The sequence below is a fragment of the Rhinoraja longicauda genome, chromosome 19 (assembly GCF_053455715.1).
Source record: "Rhinoraja longicauda isolate Sanriku21f chromosome 19, sRhiLon1.1, whole genome shotgun sequence".
Taxonomy (NCBI): Eukaryota; Metazoa; Chordata; class Chondrichthyes; order Rajiformes; family Arhynchobatidae; genus Rhinoraja; species Rhinoraja longicauda.
Genome location: NC_135971.1, coordinates 3,718,384 through 3,739,529, shown reverse-complemented (window position 1 = coordinate 3,739,529; position 21,146 = coordinate 3,718,384). Strand labels below are relative to the sequence as shown.

The 21,146-nt window shown below is 45.3% G+C and overlaps 2 protein-coding genes across 2 annotated transcripts in view; one reads left to right on the top strand and one right to left on the bottom strand.

Annotated features, from left to right (window-relative positions):
- LOC144602584 (uncharacterized) overlaps positions 1-21,146 on the top strand; it is a 53,202-nt gene that overhangs the window by 16,465 nt on the left and 15,591 nt on the right. Inside the window, exon 7 of the mRNA XM_078415712.1 lies at positions 17,424-17,701. Within this exon, the coding sequence (XP_078271838.1) occupies positions 17,424-17,701 (278 nt within the window). The remainder of the gene's footprint in view (positions 1-17,423; positions 17,702-21,146) is intronic.
- Positions 17,139-17,893, bottom strand: LOC144603015 (galectin-2-like). The gene has a single exon (XM_078416140.1). The coding sequence runs from the start codon at positions 17,813-17,815 to the stop codon at positions 17,414-17,416; it is 402 nt and encodes a 133-aa protein (XP_078272266.1). The 5' UTR covers positions 17,816-17,893; the 3' UTR covers positions 17,139-17,413.

The window sequence follows — 21,146 nt, the reverse complement described above, 5'->3', positions numbered from 1 at the left end:
ATACATTACACACTCACAGAACTGAAAAACTAATATTACGAACTAACCAAAGATATTATGAATTAGGAGAAAGAGCCCACAAGGTATTGGCATGGCAACTGAAAGAAGAACAAATATCAAGAACAATAAATTCAATTAGAACAGATCAGAACATTATTACTTATAAACCTAGAGAAATCAATGAGGTATTCAAGCAATTCTACACTAATCTCTACCATTCTGAATCTGAAAAGGATGAAATTAAGATAAATAATTTTTTATCCAAGATACGATTACCAACAATCTCTAATGAGGAGCAGATGGGACTAAATGCCTCCTTTACTTTGAGAGAGGTGGAGGAAGTACTATATTCTTTACCAAGTAATAAATCTCCAGGGGAAGATGGTTTTCCGCCTGAGTTCTATAAAAAATTTAAAGAGTTGTTGTTACCACTATTTATGGAAGTGATACATCAAGTGGAGAAAACATCTACATTACCAGACTCCTTCTCATTGGCAATTATAACTGTAATTAAAAAAAAAGGGAAAGACCCTTTAAATGCATCTTCTTATAGACCAATATCATTGTTGAATGTAGATTATAAAATAGTTGCTAAACTTTTAGCAAGGAGATTGGCAGAATATTTACCGAAGCTGGTTAAAGAGGACCAAACTGGATTTGTCAAAAAAAGGAAAATATCTGATAATGTAGCAAGATTTATAAGTATTTTACATTTAGCACAGAAAAGAAAGGAATTGAGTGTAGCTGTTGCTTTAGATGCTGAAAAGGCGTTTGACAGGTTAGAATGGGATTTTTTATTTAAAGTATTAGAGAAGTACCGATTAGGAAACAGTTTTATTAACTGGGTAAAAGCTCTTTATAAACAACCTAAAGCCAAAGTGGTGACAAATGGCCAATCTTCTCAATCATTTAATTTGGAAAGATCTAGTAGACAGGGATGTCCCTTGTCACCGGCTTTATTTGTATTGGCCATTGAACCTCTGGCAGAGCTAATAAGATCAGATTTAGATATTAAAGGATTTAAAGTTAACCAGGAAGATTACAAGATTACTTTATTTGCAGATGATGTCTTAATTTGTCTTACTAGACCATTGGAATCCTTAAGAAAACTATATTCTAGACTGGAAGAATATGGGAAAGTATCAGGATATAAAATTAATAAAGATAAAACTGAAATAATGCCTCTTGTTGAAGGCAATTATGATCAATGTAAAAGAGAAAGTCAGTTTAAATGGCAAAAAGAAGGCATTAAGTTTTTAGGAGTTAAAGTAGATAATAAGTTAAATAATTTGTATAAATTAAATTATAAACCACTAATAAAAAAAATAGATGAGGACCTGAAGAAATGGATGAATCTTCCAATTACATTGATAGGGAGAGTTAACTGTATTAAGATGAATATTTTTCCGAGGATACAGTATTTATTTTCAACACTGCCTATACCTGTGCCAAATAGATTTTTCCAAGAATTGAACAAAACTGTGAGGAATTTTCTTTGGAAAGGTAAAATGCCAAGAGTGTCTCTGGAAAAATTAACATGGAAATTTGAATTAGGGGGATTGCAATTACCAAATTTTAAAAATTACTACCTGGCAGCGCAAATGAGTTTTATTTCATCCTTTTATCAAGAGGGTGGAAAAACAGCATGGGTTAAAATTGAAATGGATAAAATAAAAGAGTCTTGTCCAGAAGAATTTATATATAAATGGGAAGCGAAGATATTAGTTAAGGATAGAGAGTCACCCTTGCTAAAACATTTAATTAATACATGGTTGAAAACAGTTAAAGTTAAGGATAAAAGATTTTTTTTAACAGCTAAAACTCCATTAGTAAAAAATGGATTATTGCCGTTTGCTTGGAATAATCAAATACTACAACTCTGGGAACAGAAGGGTATTAAAAATATAGGAGATTGCTATGAAGGGAATATCTTTTTGACATTTTCTCAATTGAGAAATAAATATCAAATTCCAGGGAATAGTATTTTCTTCTATTATCAATTACAATCTTTTTTAAGGGAAAAGTTAGGAAATTCAATGTCTCTATTTCAGATTAAAGGAATCGAATCCTTGATTCAGGGTAAGGGAATTAAAAAATTTATATCATCAATGTATAAACTACTACAGATAGCTAGTCCAAAGATAGGAATTAATAAAGCAAGACAAAGATGGGAAACAGATCTTAATATTATTATTGATGCACCAAGTTGGGAAAGACTGTGTCTAGATATTATGAAAAATACTATTAATGTGAGATACAGCTTAGTACAGTATAATTTTTTGCAGCAACTATATTTAACCCCGGAAAAATTAAATAAATTTAAACTAAATTCAACTGAAAGGTGTTTTAGATGCAACCAAGACGGGGGCACTTTTATACACTCTACTTGGGCATGTCAGAAGGTAACTCCTTTTTGGCAAGACCTAAAAAAGTTTTTAGAGCAATTGATGAATAAGATTATACCAATGGATCCAAGGTTGTTTTTGATAGGAGATACAAAAGGAATAATACCAAAGCTAAGTCTCGATAAACATCAGGAAAGATTTCTCAAAATATCATTAGCAGTAGCCAAAAAATGTGTTGCGGTTACATGGAAAGAACAAAATGAAATAAGATTCGAAAGATGGCATGCAGAAATGCGGAGTTGTATCCCATTAGAAAAAGCAACGTATAATCTGAGAAATGGATACGACTTCTTTTTGAAGGTGTGGAACCCATTCATGGCAAAGTTAGGATTAAGAATAGGAAGTACTTAAATTCAGGATTGCCTTGTTACCTAGCAAGAATTTTAAAAGAAATTACTCGGAAGTGACCCCCTCGGGACTCCAGGTTTCTTTCTTTCTTTCTTTCTTCTACTTTTTCTTTTTCTTTCTTTTCAACTGAGGGGTGGGGGGGTGGGGGGGTGGGGGGGGGGGGAGAAAATACAGAACAATACGTGTATAATCGAAGTTATAGGTTAGTGACTATTGTTTACTATTGTTTACTATGAAATGTATAATGTATAACGTATGGGTTCTGTTAAAAATTAAATAAAATATTAAAAAAAAAAAAAAAAAAAAGAAGTAGGAAAGAAATTAAAACTGGCGAATTCCATTTGTACGGCCCCTAAAATAGCGATAAACCCAGATTTTTTACCATCTACTATGGACTCAGGGTATAACAATTGGTCAAACAAGGGGTTATTATATATCGCACAAGTGTTTAATGGACAGATCATGAAGTCATTCGAACAACTTGCACAGGAATTTAATCTACCAGCTCATGACTTTTTTATAAATTCCTACAACTACGACATTACCTTCAGAAACATAAGGAATGGGAGAATATTTGTAAAAAACCATCCAAATTAGGAACTGTTACGTATAAGAAAATAACTGCAGATGCCGGTACAAATCGAAGGTATTTATTCACAAAATGCTGCAGTAACTCAGCAGGTCAGGCAGCATCTCAGGAGAGAAGGAATGGGTGACGTTTCGGGTCGAGACCCTTCTTCAGACTGATGTCACGGGGGGGCGGGACAAAGGAAGGATATAGGTGGAGACAGGAAGATAGAGGGAGATCTGGGAAGGAGGAGGGGAAGGGAGGGACAGAGGAACTATTTAAAGTTGGAGAAGTCGATGTTCATACAACTGGGCTGCAAGCTGCCCAGGTGAAATATGAGGCGCTGTTCCTCCAATTTCCGGTGGGCCTTACTATGGCACTGGAGGAGGCACATGACAGAAAGGTCAGACTGGGAATGGGAGGGGGAGTTGAAATGCTCGGCCACCGGGAGATCAGTTTGGTCAATGCGGAACGAGCACAGGTGTTGAGCGAAGCGATCGCCGAGCCTGCGCTTGGTTTCGCCGATGTGAATAAGTTGACATCTGAGCAGCGGAAGCAATAGATGAGGTTGGAGGAGGTGCAGGTGAACCTTTGTCTCACCTGGAAAGACTGTTTGGGGCCTTGGATGGAGTTGAGGGGGGAGGTAAAGGGACAGGTGTTGCATCTCCTGTAGTTGCAGGGGAAAGTGCCCGGGGACGAGGTGGTTTGGTTAGGAAGGGACGAGTGGACCAGGGAGTTACGGAGGGAACGGTCTCTGCGGAACGCAGAAAGGGGAGGGGATGGGAAGATATGGCCAGTGGTGGGGTCCCGTTGTAAGTGACGGAAATGTTGGCGGATGATTTGTTGGATCCGCTGGTAGGTGGGGTGGAAGGTGAGGACGAGGGGGATTCTGTCCTTGTTGCGAGTTGGGGGAGGGGGAGCAAGAGCGGAGCTGCGGGATGTAGAAGAGACCCTAGTGAGAGCTTCATCTATAATGGAAGAGGGGAAGCCCCGTTTCCTGAAGAATGAGGACATCTCTGACGCCCTAGTGTGAAACACCTCATCCCGGGCGCAGATGCGGCGTAGACGGAGGAATTGGGGGTAGGGGATAGACTTTATACAGGGGACCGGGTGGGAAGAGGAACTGTTAATGTCATTTTCAGAGGAAGAGACAAAAAAAGGAGTTATATCAAAAATGTATAAAATAATACAACATGAATCAAATGATAACAATATGGATGTCAAAGAAAAATGGGGGTTGGAAACAAATATTATAATAACAGATGAAAAATGGGAGGAATCATTCAAAGGAGGACATAAATTAACCAACAGTCCAACATGGAGGGAATTTGATTGGAAGGTGAAAATGCGGTATTTTAACACTCCATCTATAACATCAAAATATAGTAACACATCTGAGCTATGTTGGAGGGACTGTGGAATGGTGGGGGTCTTCACACATATATTTTGGGATTGCCCAAAGCTCTTGGAGTTCTGGAAGAGTGTTCAAAAGGAGATTGAACAGATGTTGGCCATTAATTTCACTTTAGATCCAGCACTCTGTATACTGGCTATACTCCCTGACAATATGAAAGATGGAGAGTTAATTTATCCACTGAGAATTCTACTTTTGATAGCAAAAAAAATGATGACAGTTTTCTGGTAGAAGCCACAACCCCCCCCCCCCCCCCAGCATAACGCAATGGAGAGACAGGGTAAAAAAAATCTTTGTCATGGAGAAAATCACAGCAAAAATACAGTTGAAGACAGACGTTTGTTAAAAGATGGCCACCATTAATACAGGCGATGCCAGAACTCTAGTCACCTTTCACTTTTATTTTTATTTTTATTTTTTTTAATTAATTTTTTTAAAAAACTTATTGGTATTTATTTTTACTTATATTACACCTGTTCATCGTTGGGTTAATACCACAGTCTGAAGAAGGGTCTCGACCCGAAACGTCACCCATTCCTTCTCTCCCGAGATGCTGCCTGACCTGCTGAGTTACTCCAGCATTTTGTGAATAAATACCTTCGATTTGCACCAGCATCTGCAGTTATTTTCTTATAATAATAATAATAATAATAATGCATTACATTTATATAGCGCTTTTCAAACTCTCAAAGACGCTTTACAGGGATTTCTAGAACATACAGAAGTGAATAAATAGATAAATAAGTAAACGAACAGAGAAAGGAGACAGAAGGTGAGGTGATCTTCAGTGGTTGAAGGCAGTGCTGAAGAGGTGAGACTTCAGTGATGTTTTGAATGTGGTGAGTGAGGAGGAGTCTCTGACGGTTTGGGGTAGTGAGTTCCATAGGGTGGGAGCAGCGATGGAGAAAGCCTTGTCCCCCCAGGATCTGAGTTTGGTCCGGATAGGGGGCGGACAGGAGATTGGCAGCAGCAGAGCGGAAGGTGCACGTGGGAGTGTGCCTGTGGAGGAGGTCAGTCAGGTAGGATGGGGCCAGGTTATGGAGGGCTTTGTAGTTCATGAGGAGGATTTTGTATTGGATTCTCTGGGGGATGGGGAGCCAGTGGAGTTTGTAAAGGACGGGGGTGATATGGTTACGGATCGGGGAGTGGGTGAGGAGACGGGCAGCGGAGTTTTGAATGTATTGAAGTTTACTGATGATTTTTGAGGGTGAGCCATAGAGGAGGCTGTTGCAGTAGTCCAGACGGGAGGTGATGAAGGCGTGGATGAGGGTTTCTGCAGCTGTGAAGGAGAGGGATGGACGGAGACGGGCAATGTTTTTGAGGTGGAAGAAGGCTGTCTTTGTGATGTGTTTGATGTGTTTGTCGAAGGAGAGGGTTTGATCAAAGATGATTCCAAGATTCCGGATGTGAGGGGAGGTGGATACTGGGAGACCATCAATATTGAGGATGAAGTTTTGGGTGGATTTGGTGAGCGTTTTTGGACCAATGATGATGATTTCAGATTTGCTGCAGTTGAGTTTGAGGAAATTTTTTGAAGCCAAGATTTTATTTCAGTGATGCAGTTTGTCAGTGTAGAGTGTGTGGTGGGGGAGATTGACTTGGTGGAGATGAGGAGCTGGATATCATCGGCGAAGCAGTGGAAGTTGAGACCATGACGGCGGATTAATTGACCAAGGGGGAACAGGTAGAGGATGAAGAGGAGGGGGCCAAGGACTGAGCCTTGGGGGACACCTTGGGGGAGGGGAGCGGTGGGGGATTTACAGTTGTTAATGGAGATGAACTGGTGCCTGTCAGAGAGGTAAGATTTGAACCAGGATAGGGCTGTGCCGGTGATGTGAAAGGAGGATTCAAGTCGGGTGAGGAGAATGGAGTGATTTATGGTGTCAAAGGCGGCGCTGAGGTCAAGTAGGATGAGGATGTTGAGGTTGCCAGCGTCGGAGGAGAGGAAAAGGTCGTTTGTGATTTTGAGGAGCGCAGTTTCAGTACAGTGGTTGGAGCGGAATCCAGATTGGAAAGTTTCATACAGGTTATTGGTAGAAAGGTGGTATTTGAGTTGGGAAGCTACAGCACGTTCCAAAACTTTGGACAGAAATGCTATAAAAATGATTTTCTTACCACAAATCCTATACCTATTTCAATCAATACCTATATATCTTCCTAAAAGGTTTTTCAAAAAATTGGACTCAGACATTACAAATTTTATATGGGATTATAAATCCCATAGAATACAAATAGCACACCTTAATAAACGAAAAGAGTTCGGGGGTCTAGCGCTCCCTAACTTTATGTATTATAATTGGGCAGTAAATATTAAAAATATGATTCACCTGCTGGACAATTCTGCCCATCAGGCGGCCTGGATCTTAATGGAAAAAGGGGACTGCTCCCCGAGTAATATAGGAGCGACTATCCTCTCACCAATAAATCTGAATAATAAAAATTATAATAAAAATCCAATTATACATAGCACAATTAGAACATGGAAACAAATAAAACAGAATCTAAAATTAAGAAACTTATCTCTTTTAATACCAATAGTCAATAATCCATCGTTTAAACCATCAATTATAGACAAATCATTTATACAATGGGAAAGAATGGGAATCAAATCGCTCGAAGATTTGTATGAATTGGGAAAATTACTATCATTTCAACAAATACAACTGAAATATAATTTGAAAAATAACCAATATTTTAAATATCTTCAAATTCGTGATTATCTGAAAAAATATACAAAAGATTATTATAATATGCCTTCCGACTTACTGGATGAAGCAATGAAGACAAAGGCGGAATCAGCTAATCTAATATCGTATTTATATAATATCATTTTAAACATAGCAATACCCACAACAGATGGAATTAGAAGAGACTGGGAACAAGAATTAGCTATAAAAATTTCAAAAGAGAGTTGGGATAATCATTTACTACAGGTGCATAAATGTTCGATCAACGTACGACATACGCTCATCCAATTCAAAACATTACATAGATTATATTATTCAAAAACTAAATTAAATAAAATCTTCCCGAATGTTTCACCAATTTGTGATAAATGTCTGTGTCAAGAAGCTACTATAGCGCATTCTTTTGTTTTTTGTACAAAAATCCAAAAATTCTGGTATGAAATATTTGATATTTTTTCAAAATTAATCAAAATAAAACTGGTACCAAATCCAGAATGGATCATTTTTGGAATATCGGAAGGTAACCCTGAATTAAACGTGTTTCAGAAGAATTTATTTAATTACGGGCTAATAATGGGAAAAAAGCTCATACTGAAATTCTGGAAAAATGCGCCCACACCAACAATAAAAATGTGGATATCAAATATGTTTGAAACACTACATTTGGAAGAGATGAGATTCCTCTTAGCAGGTAAAGCAGACCAATTCCAAAAGACGTGGTCTACGTTTCTGGACCTATTACAAGCATGAGGTGCAATAGTAATTTTACAAAGAAATAAATAAATAAATGGTATCAGGACCTGGTAACGGGAGGTAAAACAACAAAACAGACTTGGTTGGTAGTCCCCTTCCTGCGGAGTTTAATGTTATAATAGAGCGATTGTTTCTACTTTTTTTTTTTCTTTCTTTCTTTTCTAGGGTCTACTTTCTTACTTTACTTCCTTCTCTAACTTCTTTTCCAAGGGGCTTTCTTTTCCCAACACTCTCTTGCACTTCACGACTCTTGCGCACTTTCTTTCTTTACTTCTTTACTTCTATCTTTTTCTTAAAGCTCAAAAAAAGGAAGCGGTATAAAAAATGTATTAAGATATATCTGTTGTATTATTGTAATTTACCGTACTTTTAATAAAAAAATAAAAAATAAAAAAAAATAAAAAAGAAATGGTAGGTTGGAGATTGGTCTGAAGTTGTTTGGGATGTCAGGGTTGAGACCAGGTTTTTTCAGAATGGGGGTGACAGCAGCGATTTTGAGGGATGGCGGTACGATGCCAGTGGACAGGGAGGAGTTTATTGTTGCAGTGATAAGTGGAGAGAGAGCAGGAAGGCAGGCCTTGACAAAGCTGGAGGGGATGGGGTCCAGAGAGCAGGTGGCAGTTTTTATTCCTGTGAAGAGGTCAGAGAGGTTGGTGGTGGAGACTGGGGAGAACTGAGGCAGGGGTTGACAGGATAAGGGGGGGCAGGTGGTTTGAGGGGGAGCAGGTGCGTTGGTGGTTAAGGTGCTGTAGATGCTGTCTATTTTGCTTTGGAAGAATGAAAGGAAAGTGGTGCATTTGTCAACTGTGAATGATTGGGAGATGGTGTCCAGGGGGCTGAGGAGTTTGTTTATTGTAGAGAAGAGTGCTTTTGGGTTTCCGGAGCCAGAGTGAATTATTTGAGAGTAGTAGGTGGAGTGGGCGCGGGAGAGGGCATCTTTGTAGTGCTGCAGGTGGACTTTGTAGGCTTGGGAGTGAATTGTGAGACCTGTTTTGTTGCGGAGTCTTTCAAGTTGGCGGGCATGAGTTTTCATCATGCGGAGTTCGGGGGTAAACCAGGGAGCAGAGTGGGTGAAGGAAACTGTTTTGGTTTTTATAGGTGCTAGCTGGTCGAGGCAGGAGGAGAGAGTGTGGTTGTAGTAGTCAGTGAGGTCAGAGGGGCTGTGGAGGTCAACGAAGGGAGAGGCGGACATTATTTCAGAGAGGGAGGATGAGAGCGAGGTAGGTGAAACAGAGTTCAGCTTACGGAAGTTGATTTTGCGTTTTTGCCTTGGAGCTGGGGTGGGAATGTTGACGGACATGGTGATGGCTAAGTGATCAGAGAGGGTGGGGTCGGAGCCAGAGAGGTGGTGTAGATTTAGTCCAGTGGAGCAGGCAAGGTCCAGAATGTGCCCACGGTTATGGGTGGGAAAATTGACGTGTTGAGTGAGGTTAAAGCAGTTGAGTATTTCAGTGAAGTCAGCGGCTATTGTGGAGTCAGTGGAGTCCATATGGATGTTGAAATCACCGAGGAGGATTGAGGGGGAGAGAGAACAGAGCTGGGTCAGAAAATCAGAGAAGTCAGAAAGGAATGATGGGTGTGGTTTGGGAGGGCGGTAGACAACTGCCATGACTAATTATGTGTGGCCAGAGAGTTTGAAAGCCAGGTGTTCAAATGAAGGAGCAGATGAGATGGAGATGAGGCTGATCTTGAAATCCTGTCGGTGAATTACGGCAATCCCACCACCTCGGCCCTCCGAGCGTGGTTTATTGATGTAGGAGTATCCGTTGGGTGTAGTGAAGTTGAGTGGGAGGTAGTCCAGAGGTTGTTGCCAGGTTTCAGTCAGACAGAGGAAGTCCAGTTTATTTTCCAGGATGAAGTAATTCAGAATGTGGCTTTTATTGTTGAGGGACCGGATATTGAACAGAGTGAGCTTCATGTTGCTTTGTATGGTGTGGATGGACACAGGTGATTTTGCCAGGGTTTGCAAACAGGGGGCGCAGTTATACCACAGTTACCGTAGTCAATTCATAGGTGGAACGCGAGATAAGGTATATGATGAGTGATACCCTTGTTTAGGTATTTGTGAATTATTATTACCAATGAAGAAGTAGTTATTAACCATGTTCATAACAGATATGAACAAAAGAGAATATACGTGAAAACAGGTGTAACCGAATATGTATCTCCTTCATGTTGTATGTATTCTGTACTATGGTATTGAATAAATTTTAAAATTGCGTTAAAAAAAAGGAAAGATGGTGAATTTAATGGAAGGGGAGGGTTAGATGTCAACAGGAGAGAACGTGCTGGGAGCTAAACAGAAAGGTTTAGGAGATCATCGGATGGAGCAGGGGGTATAAACGTGATGGCGGGGCCTAGGGGTGAAAAGAAATATGGAGGGTTGTGGGGAACAGGGAAGACTTGAAGGGGATTAGATTGACCTATAATAGGACAATTCAGTGTACACGAGTCTGAAGAAGGATCACTTCCTTCTATCCAGAGATGCGGCCTGTCCCGCTGAGTTACTCCAGCATTTTGTGTCTCTTCAGTGTACAGGCTTTTGGTGTGTTTGCTATTTAGAATATGAGGTATTTTACTTCCCTACAACTATTCTAATTTGTTTCATTGGGTTGTTTAAATTAATACTGACTAGCTAATTAATTTATTCCATCGTAGGGGAGGTGCATTCCCAATCTCGTTGTACCCCTGTACAATGACAATAAAGATATATTGTATTGTATTGTATGTGATTTGTTTAAATGAGCCCCAAATTAAAGCACAATGCTGAATTTATTTCAAAAGTCGCCCACTATTTTGTGATGTTGGAAAATAACTGCAGATGCTGGTACAAATCGAAGGTATCACAAAATGCTGGAGTAACTCAGCAGGTCTGAAGAAGGGTCTCGACCCGAAACTTACTCTAAACCAAACTGAAAATGTAACCCCTTACCTTCAGAAACATCAAACTGTCCGTTAGGTTCAGCTGATCCTGTAGCTTCAAGCATTTCTCTGGCATAGAGTTTATCTTCTCTTGAATCGCTCGGAGATTCCTTTCCATTGGATTTAGAATGCTGTTCTCTTCTTCCAGAAGATCCTTGAGAAAGAGCAGCTCTTTCTCATTGAGAATCTGGCGCAGTTCAGCAAATACCGATGTGATGTAGGTCACCAGGTTCTGATACTGTTCCTGTCAAATGAAAGGTGAAGGTCAATATTATCGAGCCTGGAATCTAAGACAAATAGCACAAGATCAGAGAAGGGAAACTGGAAACCTTACCTGGACTCCAGAAATCTTCTCTTTCTGTTGCTGCTCCATTTCCTCCATCGCTGATTTATTTTTTGTGAGAGTTTCCAAAGATGTTTTAATCTTCTCCTGGGATTGAGGTTCAGATTCAGTCAGTAAAAGAATTAGACCAGACGGAAACAATGAACTGCAGACACGAAACTGTACATGAACGTTTACAAAAAGACACAGACTGCTGGGGAATTTGGCGGGTCAGGAAGCGTATCGTTGGAGAGCTGTAGGCGACATTTTGGGTCAGAATCTTTCTTTGGACTGATTGGAGTAGGTGGGAAAGATGGGCCAGGAATACATCTGGCCAAGTGATGCCCCCATCACTTGTATCCACCTATCACCTAGCAGATGCATTCCTGGCCCATCATTCCTCCCCCCTGGGGGGGGGGGGGGGGGGGGAGGAGTAGGGGTTTGGCAGCAGGTTGGTCAAAGGCCATACATGAAAAGACAAAAATAAGGGAAGTAAGGAGTAAGGAAACAAGAGGTGCGAATTGTAAAGCCAGAGGAAAGAATATAGATGGGGAGGGGTTGGGGATGGGAAGGAGGAAATGGTTGCACTGCCAGGTGTGGCATCTCTATACTAAAACCCTCGTTTGTTTGTTTGTTTGTTCCTGATCTACAGCCAAAGCGGAACACGATAGCGCGACAATTTTAGGCCCACCTTACTCAACGTCGTCCCTTTGGTGCTAATGGAAGAAGTTTCATTGAAATCGGTGTTATATTTTTAAAGTTATTCACATTTTAAAGTTTAAATCTATCTCCGAGGGAGGGAGGGGGGTGGAGGGAGGGAGGGAGGATAAGGGGGTTGAGGGAGATGCAGTGGGGGAGGGGAAGGGGAGGGGGAAAGGGAGGAGGGGGTGGGGTGGGGGAGGGGGTTGTGAGCTGGGGCAGGGAGCGGGAGGGGAGGAGGGAGGGAGGGAGGGGAGGCGGGGGGAGGGGGAATAGGGGGATGGGGGAGAGGAGAGGGGGAAGGGGGCGAGGGATGGAGGAGAGGGTGCTGCACCAATGCAGGAGAGGTTTGGGCCCAGTAACTTGGTCTAGTAAGGCAAGGCAAGGCAAATTTATTTATATAGCACATTTCAATAGACAATAGGTGCAGGAGTAGGCCATTCAGCCCTTCGAGCCAGCACCGCCATTCAATGCGATCATGGCTGATCACACTCAATCAGTACCCCGTTCCTGCCTTCTCCCCATACCCCCTCACTCCGCTATCCTTAAGAGCTCTATCCAGCTCTCTCTTGAAAGCACCCAACGAACTGACCTCCACTGCCTTCTGAGGCAGAGAATTCCACACTTTCACCACTCTCTGACTGAAAAAGTTCTTCCTCATCTCCGTTCTAAATGGCCTACCCCTTATTCTTAAACTGTGGCTCCTTGTTCTGGACTCCCCCAACATTGGGAACATGTTTCCTGCCTCTAATGTGTCCAATCCCCTAATTATCTTATATATTTCAATATGATCCCCCCTCATCCTTCTAAATTCCAGTGTATACAAGCCTAATTGCTCCAGCCTTTCAACATACGACAGTCCCGCCATTCCGGGAATTAACCTAGTGAACCTATGCTGCACGCCCTCAATAGCAAAAATATCCTTCCTCAAATTTGGAGGCCAAAACTGCACACAGTACTCCAGGTGCGGTCTCATGATGGCCTTGTACAACTGCAGGAGGACCTCTTTGCTCCTAATAATAATCTGCCTTTCTATTCTTACTTCCAAAGTGAATAACCTCACACTTATCTACATTAAACTGCATCTGCCGTGTGTCCGCCCACTCACACAACCTGTCCAAGTCACCCTGCAGCCTTATTGCATCTTCCTCACAATTCACACTACCCCCCAGCTTAGTATCATCTGCAAATTGGCTAATGGTACTTTTAATCCCTTGATCTAAGTCATTAATGTATATCGTAAATAGCTGGGGTCCCAGCACCGAACCTTGCGGTACCCCACTGGTCACTGCCTGCCATTCCGAAAGGGACCCATTTATCCCCACTCTTTGCTTTCTGTCTGTCAACCAATTTTCTATCCATGTCAGTACCCTACCCCCAATACCATGTGCTCTAATTTTGCCCACTAATCTCCTGTGTGGGACCTTGTCGAAGGCTTTCTGAAAGTCGAGGTACACCACATCCACTGACTCTCCCCTGTCAATTTTCCTAGTTACATCCTCAAAAAATTCCAGTAGATTTGTCAAGCATGATTTCCCCTTCGTAATGACTTGGAATGATCCTGTTACTGCTATTCAAATGCTCAGCAATTTCGTCTTTTATAATTGACTCCAGCATCTTCCCCACCACTGATGTCAGACTAACTGGTCTATAATTACCCATTTTCTCTCTCCCTCCTTTCTTAAAAAGTGGGATAACAATGCTTCCACTATTTCTAGAGCCACCTCCTTAAGTACCCTGGGATGCAGACCATCAGACCCTGGGGATTTATCAGCCTTCAGTCCCATCAGTCTACCCAAAACCATTTCCTGCCTAATGTGGATTTCCTTCAGTTCCTCCATCACCCTAGGTTCTCCGGCCCCTAGAACATTTGGGAGATTGTGTGTATCTTCCTCAGTGAAGACAGATCCAAAGTAACGGTTTAACTCGTCTGCCATTTCTTTGTTCCCCATAATAAATTCCCCTGCTTCTGTCTTCAAGAGACCCACATTTGCTTTGACTATTTTTTTCCTCTTCACGTACCTAAAAAAACTTTTGCTATCCTCCTTTATATTATTGGCTTGTTTACCCTCGTACCTCATCTTTTCTCCCCGTATTGCCTTTTTAGTTAACTTTTGTTGCTCTTTAAAAGTGTCCCAATCCTCTGTCTTCCCACTCTTCTTTGCTATGTTATACTTCCTCTCCTTAATTTTTATGCTGTCCTTGACTTCCCTTGTCAGCCACAGGTGTCTCTTACTCCCCTTAGAGTCTTTCCGCCCCTTTGGGATAAATTGATCCTGCAACCTCTGCATTATTCCCAGGAATACCTGCCATTGCTGTTCTACCGTCTTCCATGCTAGGGCCTCCTTCCAGTCACTTTTGGCCAGCTCCTGCCTCATGCCTCTGTAATCCCCTTTGCTATACTGTAATACTGCAATGGTAATTCAAAGTGAGCATAAAAATACAGAACAAGGAGAAAAGGTAGGAAAACACAGATAATAAGAGTAATAAGATAAATAAATAAATTATAAGTAAGATTAATAGAGGAATGATTAATAGAGTAATAGTTGGGAATTAAAGTGTTGTGGGTGGTGTGGGTTTGTTATGTATGGATGTAGTTTGGTTACCTACAAACTGTAAATGTTAATGTTTATGCTGAAGGAATTACACGAGAAATTCCGAGCTTCACAAGCGGAATTTGAGGCGCTATTCCTTCAGTTTGCAATCAAGCAAAACACAAGCCCAGGGCAGAAAAGTCAGCGTAGGAATGCAAAGGAGAGTTGAACTGGTTAGCAACCGGTAGATCCATCGGGGCTTGGCAGGGGTACTCGCGGAACCGGTGGCTCAATCTACCCTCTCGCCTCGCCGGTGTAATGGAGGCCTCGCCGGGAACACGGGATGCAGTGGGTGAGGGTCACAGGTGGTGCACGAAAACCCCTCTCTCTCTCTCTCACTGTCAGGGGTCCCTTGATGGGTGTAAGACAGACAGAAAGCAAAGAGTGGGAATAAATGGGTCCCTTTCAGAATGGCAGGCAGTGACTAGTGGGGTACCGCAAGGCTCAGTGCTGGGACCGCAGCTATTTACAATATACATTAATGACTTGGATGAAGGGATTAAAAGTACCATTAGCAAATTTGCAGATGATACAAAGCTGGGTGGCAGTGTGAACTGTGAGGAAGATGCTATGAGGTTGCAGGGTGACTTGGACAGGTTGTGTGAGTGGGCGGATGCATGGCAGATGCAGTTTAATGTGAATAAGTGTGAGGTTATCCACTTTGGTGGTAAGAATAGGAAGGCAGAGTATTATCTGAATGGTGTCAAGTTAGGAACAGGGGACGTACAATGAGATCTGGGTGTCCTAGTGCGTCAGTCCTGAAAGGAAGCAAGCAGGTACAGCAGGCAGTGAAGAACGCCAATGGAATGTTGGCCTTCATAACAAGAGAAGTTGAGTATATGAGCAAAGAGGTCCTTCTGCAGTTGTACAGGGCCCTAGTGAGACCGCACCTGGAGTACTGTGTGCAGTTTTGGTCTCCAAATTTGAGGAAGGATATTCTTGCTATTGAGGGCGTGCACCGTAGGTTTACTAGGTTAATTCCCGGAATGGTGGGACTATCATATGTTGAAAGACTGGAGCGACTAGGCTTGTATACACTGGAATTTAGAAGGATGAGAGGAGATCTTATCGAACCGTATAAGATTATTAAGGGGTTAGAAACATTAGAGGCAGGAAACATGTTCCCAATGTTGGGGGAGTCCAGAACAAGGGGCCACAGTTTAAGAATAAGGGATAGGCCATTTAGAACTGAAATGAGGAAAAACTTTTTCAGTCAGAGAGTTGTGAATCTGTGGAATTCTCTGCCTCAGAAGGCAGTGGAGGCAAATTCTCTGAATGCATTCAAGAGAGAGCTGGATAGAGCTCTTAAGGATAGCGGAGTCAGGGGAGATGGGGAGAAGGCAGGAACGGGGTACTGATTGAGAATGATCAGCCATGATCACATTGAATGGCGGTGCTGGCTCGAAGGGCCGAATGGCCTCCTCCTGCACCTATTGTCTGTTGTAAGGGAGAAGGTATAGCCACAGGTGTCTCATGTCTTACTGTAGGTGGGGCGGGTACCTGGGGAAGGGGTGGTTCGTGTGGGAAACTGAGTGCAAAACAGCAGTCGCCGAGGGTGCGGTCTCTGCGAAAGGCGAAAATGGAAAATCACCAGATGCTCTTTGTTTTTTTTACCTTGAAGATTTCCACTGCTTCTTTAATCGGCATGAAGAGGTGCTCTCTGTGTTCCCGCGCGTCTCGGCAGATCAGGCAGATTAGTTGCTTGTCTGTTTCGCAAAACAGCTTCAGTTCTTCCTGGTGTTCCTCGCAGTGAAGTTTACTTTGCTTGCTTTCCGTTTTCGGGCTGAGTGTTCGAGCTTTCTCGGTGATACTCACCAGGGCCCGATTCATCCTGAGGCTGCGGTCTGCAAACTCCTCTCTGCACTCCGGGCAGGAGTTTCTCCCCTCCCTGTCCCAACTCTGCGTGATGCAGGAGCGGCAGAAGTTGTGCCCGCACTCCAGTGACACCGGATGGGTGAACAAATCCAGGCAGATGGGAGAAACCACGTCCTCGGTCCAACACTCGGACTCAGCCATCGAAGCCATTTTCAATTCACACAACGTCCTGGTTCACGCCGAGCCCTGGAGTATCGCGAGTGTTCAAATGTGCGCTGGCAGCAAAGGCTGAACAATACTAATAAACAACACCAAGTCAAGTCAAGTTTATTTGTCACATACACATACAAGATGTGCAGTGACATGAAAGTGGCAACGCCTGCGGATTGTGCCATTTTTTTTTACAATTACGGCATAAAAATTAAAATTAATGCAGATTTTTAAAAATTCTTTGGAGATATAATAGTTAACAGTCCCGATGGCCTGTGGGAAGAAACTCCATCGCATCTGAAGAAGCCTGAAGAAGGGTCTCGACCCGAAACGTCACCCATTCCTTCTCTCCAGAGATCCTGCCTGACCCGTTGAGTTACTCCAGCATTTTGTGTCCACTAGCATCTCATAATTTATTCTTGGGATGTCAAGTGAACAATTACCACTGAGCAAGGAAATCACAAGTGGTCAAATTAATTTTGTGCATTCTCACATCAGAAGGATCACCAAGAACGGTTGGACTCAAAATCTAGAATCCCGGAGGTAATTAAACTATTTCTGTAGCGTCTGCCTCGAGTCCGCCATCTTGCACCAAGTAAACCGTTCTTCGTCAAGAGAACAGACGGGACATTTTCCATTCAGCGTCCACGTTTGACACTTCCTCTCAAAACCTCTCTCATCTGCAGCCGAACGAGACCAACTTGAAATCTCCGGACACAGAGACAAAGCTGATGGTCTCCAGGGAGAAGCGATTGGGGAACTCAATCACGGATTCATTGGGGAGCTTAATCTCAAAGACGTCTCCCTTGAACGTGATGCTCATTTTGAACTTCTCGCCCTTGCTGAAGGGGAAGTCGTGCTCTCGTTGCTCGGAGTCCCAGCCGTCAGCACACTTGGAGTTGCAGACGATCACGGTCCCGTCGTCCCCATCGTGGAAGCGGGGCTGGAAGTGGAGGCCGATGTGGTCAGCGTCACTCCCCAGATTCACCGTAAACCTGTCGGCTTCCTCTGAAATCTTCCCTTTAATCTTCAAGGTATTTCCCACTTTCATTTCAACATTGCGGATTTCAAGCGCCATCGCCCGCTGTCCTTGTCCCAGCGCTTGTATCTGTATCTGTCCTTGTATCCGCGTTGAATGCCGAATCTCTCTCTATCTCCCCCACTCAAGTTGCACTAGCTTCTCGTTTTCACTCAACAAACAGCTAATAATGGCCTGTTTCCTTTATAATCGTTACGTTTTTGCATATCTTTCATTCATTGTTCTTTATCTCTTGGTTGGTGCAGCGTGTGGGCGGGGCCCAGGAGCGGTGGGTGCAGCGTGTGGGCGGGGCCCAGGAGCGGTTGGTGCAGCGTGTGGGCGGGGCCCAGGAGCGGTTGGTGCAGCGTGTGGGCGGGGCCCAGGAGCGGTTGGTGCAGCGTGTGGGCGGGGCCCAGGAGCGGTGGGTGCAGCGTGTGGGCGGGGCCCAGGAGCGGTTGGTGCAGCGTGTGGGCGGGGCCCAGGAGCGGTTGGTGCAGCGTGTGGGCGGGGCCCAGGAGCGGTTGGTGCAGCGTTGGTTTAAAAATGTTCCCTCACACTTCTTTAGGAAGCCGCTGATTGGTGGATGCGGACTAGAGGAAGCAGCTGATTGGTGGAAGCAGACTAGAAGAAGCAGCTGATTGGGCGTAACCCCAGGGTTGTATTTCTGCTTTTAGTTCAGGGTTCAGTGAGTTCAGGGTTCAGTGAGTTCAGGGTTCAGTGAGTTCAGGGTTCAGTGAGTTCAGGGTTCCGAGAGTTCAGGGTTCCGTGAGTTCAGTGTTCAGTGAGTTCAGGGTTCAGTGAGTTCAGGGTTTAATGAGTTGAGGGTTCCGTGCTTTTTAGTAAAGGTACAGTTTAAAGCAAGGGTGTCAAACTCATTTTCACCCCGGGCCACATCAGCATTATGGTTGCCCTCAAAGGACCGGTTGTAACTGTAAGACTGTATAAATGTAACTAATCCTTAACATATTGTTAAATAACTGTCTGCATTTGATTATTATTTATTGAAATGAACAAATATTGTACATGCATTAACATAAATGTAAAAATATATGTAAGAACATTGACAAATTGGGCCCGTTCTTCGTAGGGTTTCCATTTCGACCTGGGGAAATCGCGTTTTTTCTTTAAAATATATTGTCTCTTAAAAAAATAAAAATGAATCTCAAAGGGGGGGGGGGGGGGAGGTGGAGAGGGGAGGGGTGGGTGAGATGGGGAAAGGGGAGAGGGATCCTCTGACACCATCCTGCCAGCGGCCATCTTCTTTCTCCTTCACTGTGGTGCCGTGCTCCTCCAGGGGAGGGGGAGCGCAATTAAACGCGGTACAGGGAAGGGGAGAGGGTGTGACCGAGGAGCCTTGGACCCAAAGCCTTTCCTGTATTGGTGTAGCATCCTCAACCCCCTACTCAATCCCCCTTATCCCTCCTCTACCTACCCCCCACTCTCCCATTTTCCCTGACCCCCACTGTCCCCCTTCTCCCCCAGCCCACTATCTCATCCCCCCACCAACACCCCCTCCTCCCCCCACCCCTGCTGTCCCCTTCCCCCCACCCCTCCTCCCCACCCCCACTATTCTCTCCTCCCCACCCCACCCTCCTCCCCAGTAGCACTCTCCCTCCAACCCCCACTCGCACTCTCCTCCACCCCCCATTCCCCACCACCTCCCTTTCCACCACTCTCTCCTCCCCCCACCCCCCACTCTCACCTCCCCGCCCCACTCTCACTCTCCCCATCCCCCCTTTCCCCCACTCTCTCCTCCCCATCCCCCCTTTCCCCCACTCTCCCCTCCCCCCACATTCTGTCCTCCCCCAGCCCCTCTCCCCAGCCCCACTATCTCCTCCACCCCTCCTCACCCACCCCCGGCTCCCCACTCTCCTCCCCTCACCCCCCTCCCACCCCTCCCCTCCACCCACTCGCCCCACCTGCATTCTCACCGTCCCCCTCTCCCCCACCGTCCCCCTACCCCCCATTCTCTTCCCCCACCACCACCCCCTTCCCCCCGCACTCCCTCTCTCCTCCCCCCACCCTCCCCCTACCTTCACTGTCACTGTCCCTTCCCCATCATCCACCTTTCCCTCCCTCCCCCTCTCCCTCCCCCCACTCTTCCCTGACCCTCAGTCCCCCTTCCCTCCCACCCCCACTCTCTCTTCCCACCACCACCCCCCCTCTCCCCACCACCACCCCCCTCCCCCCACCACCTCCCCCCACCACCACCCCCCTCCCCCCACCACCACCCCCCCTCCCCCCACCACCACCCCCCTCCCCCCACCCCCCTCCCCCCACCACCACCACCCCTCTCCCCACCCCCCTCTCCTCCCCACCCCTCCCACCTCCTCCACCCCCTGCTCCCCCTTTCACTCTCACTGTCCCCTTCCCCACCCACCTTCTCCCTCTTTGCTTCCCCCCCCCCACTCTTCCCTGACCCCCACTATCCCCCTTCCCCCCACCCCCACTCTCTCTTCCCCCCACCACCACCCCCTCCCCAGTCCCACTCTCCCACCCACCCCCACTCTCTGCTCCTCCCACCCTCCCCCTCCCCCCAACTCTCCCCTCTTCCCTGACCCCCACTGTTCCCCTTCCCCCCACCCCCGCTCTCTCTTCCCCCAACCACCCCCGCTGTCCCCCTACCCACCACCCCTTTCCCCCACTCTCTCCTCCCCCCACCCCCCCCATTCTTGCCTCCACCCCCCCCTCCTACCCCCACCCGCCCCCCACGTCCCCTCCCCACCGTGGAGCCGTTGGCGGCGAAAGGCACTTACCGAACGTGCAGGGAGGAGGAGGGAGCCCCGGACTACTCGAGTCGGGCGGCGGAGGTGGGACTACTCGAGTCGGGCGGCGGAGGTGGGACTACTCGGGGCGGACGGCCGCGGGTGTGGGAGAGTGGGGAGGGGAGAGAAGTGAGAGGAGAGAGGAGAGAGGCGCGGCGGGGGATGCGCACAAGATGGCGGAGCATGAGGAGGCCGCCATCTTTCTGAGGTCGCGACGGGGCCGTCGGTGGCAGCGACCACTGAAGGAGGAGGAGAAGAAGCTGCCCGGTCCCGCTGGGTCCGGGCGGGAGGGGGGACTCCAGGACGCCGTGCCCGTGGATTGAAGGGACGGAAGGGAGGATGAGGACCATCAGTCCGACCATCTCCCTCCTGCTCGGGAGTGTCCCCCGGATGAGGTAGAGTGAGGAGAGGCCGTGCCGTCAGACGCACAACACTTTGAAAAATGTGTTTAGAAATGAGAGTTTGAAAGTTAAAAATGTCTGTAACTTAAAAGATATTCGACCAATGACAATTAAGCTCTTGCGGGCCACATAAAATGACGTGGCGGGCCGCATTCGGCCCGCGGGCCTCTGTTTGACACATGTGCTGTAAGCAAACACAATACAGAAATATATTATGTTAATCTT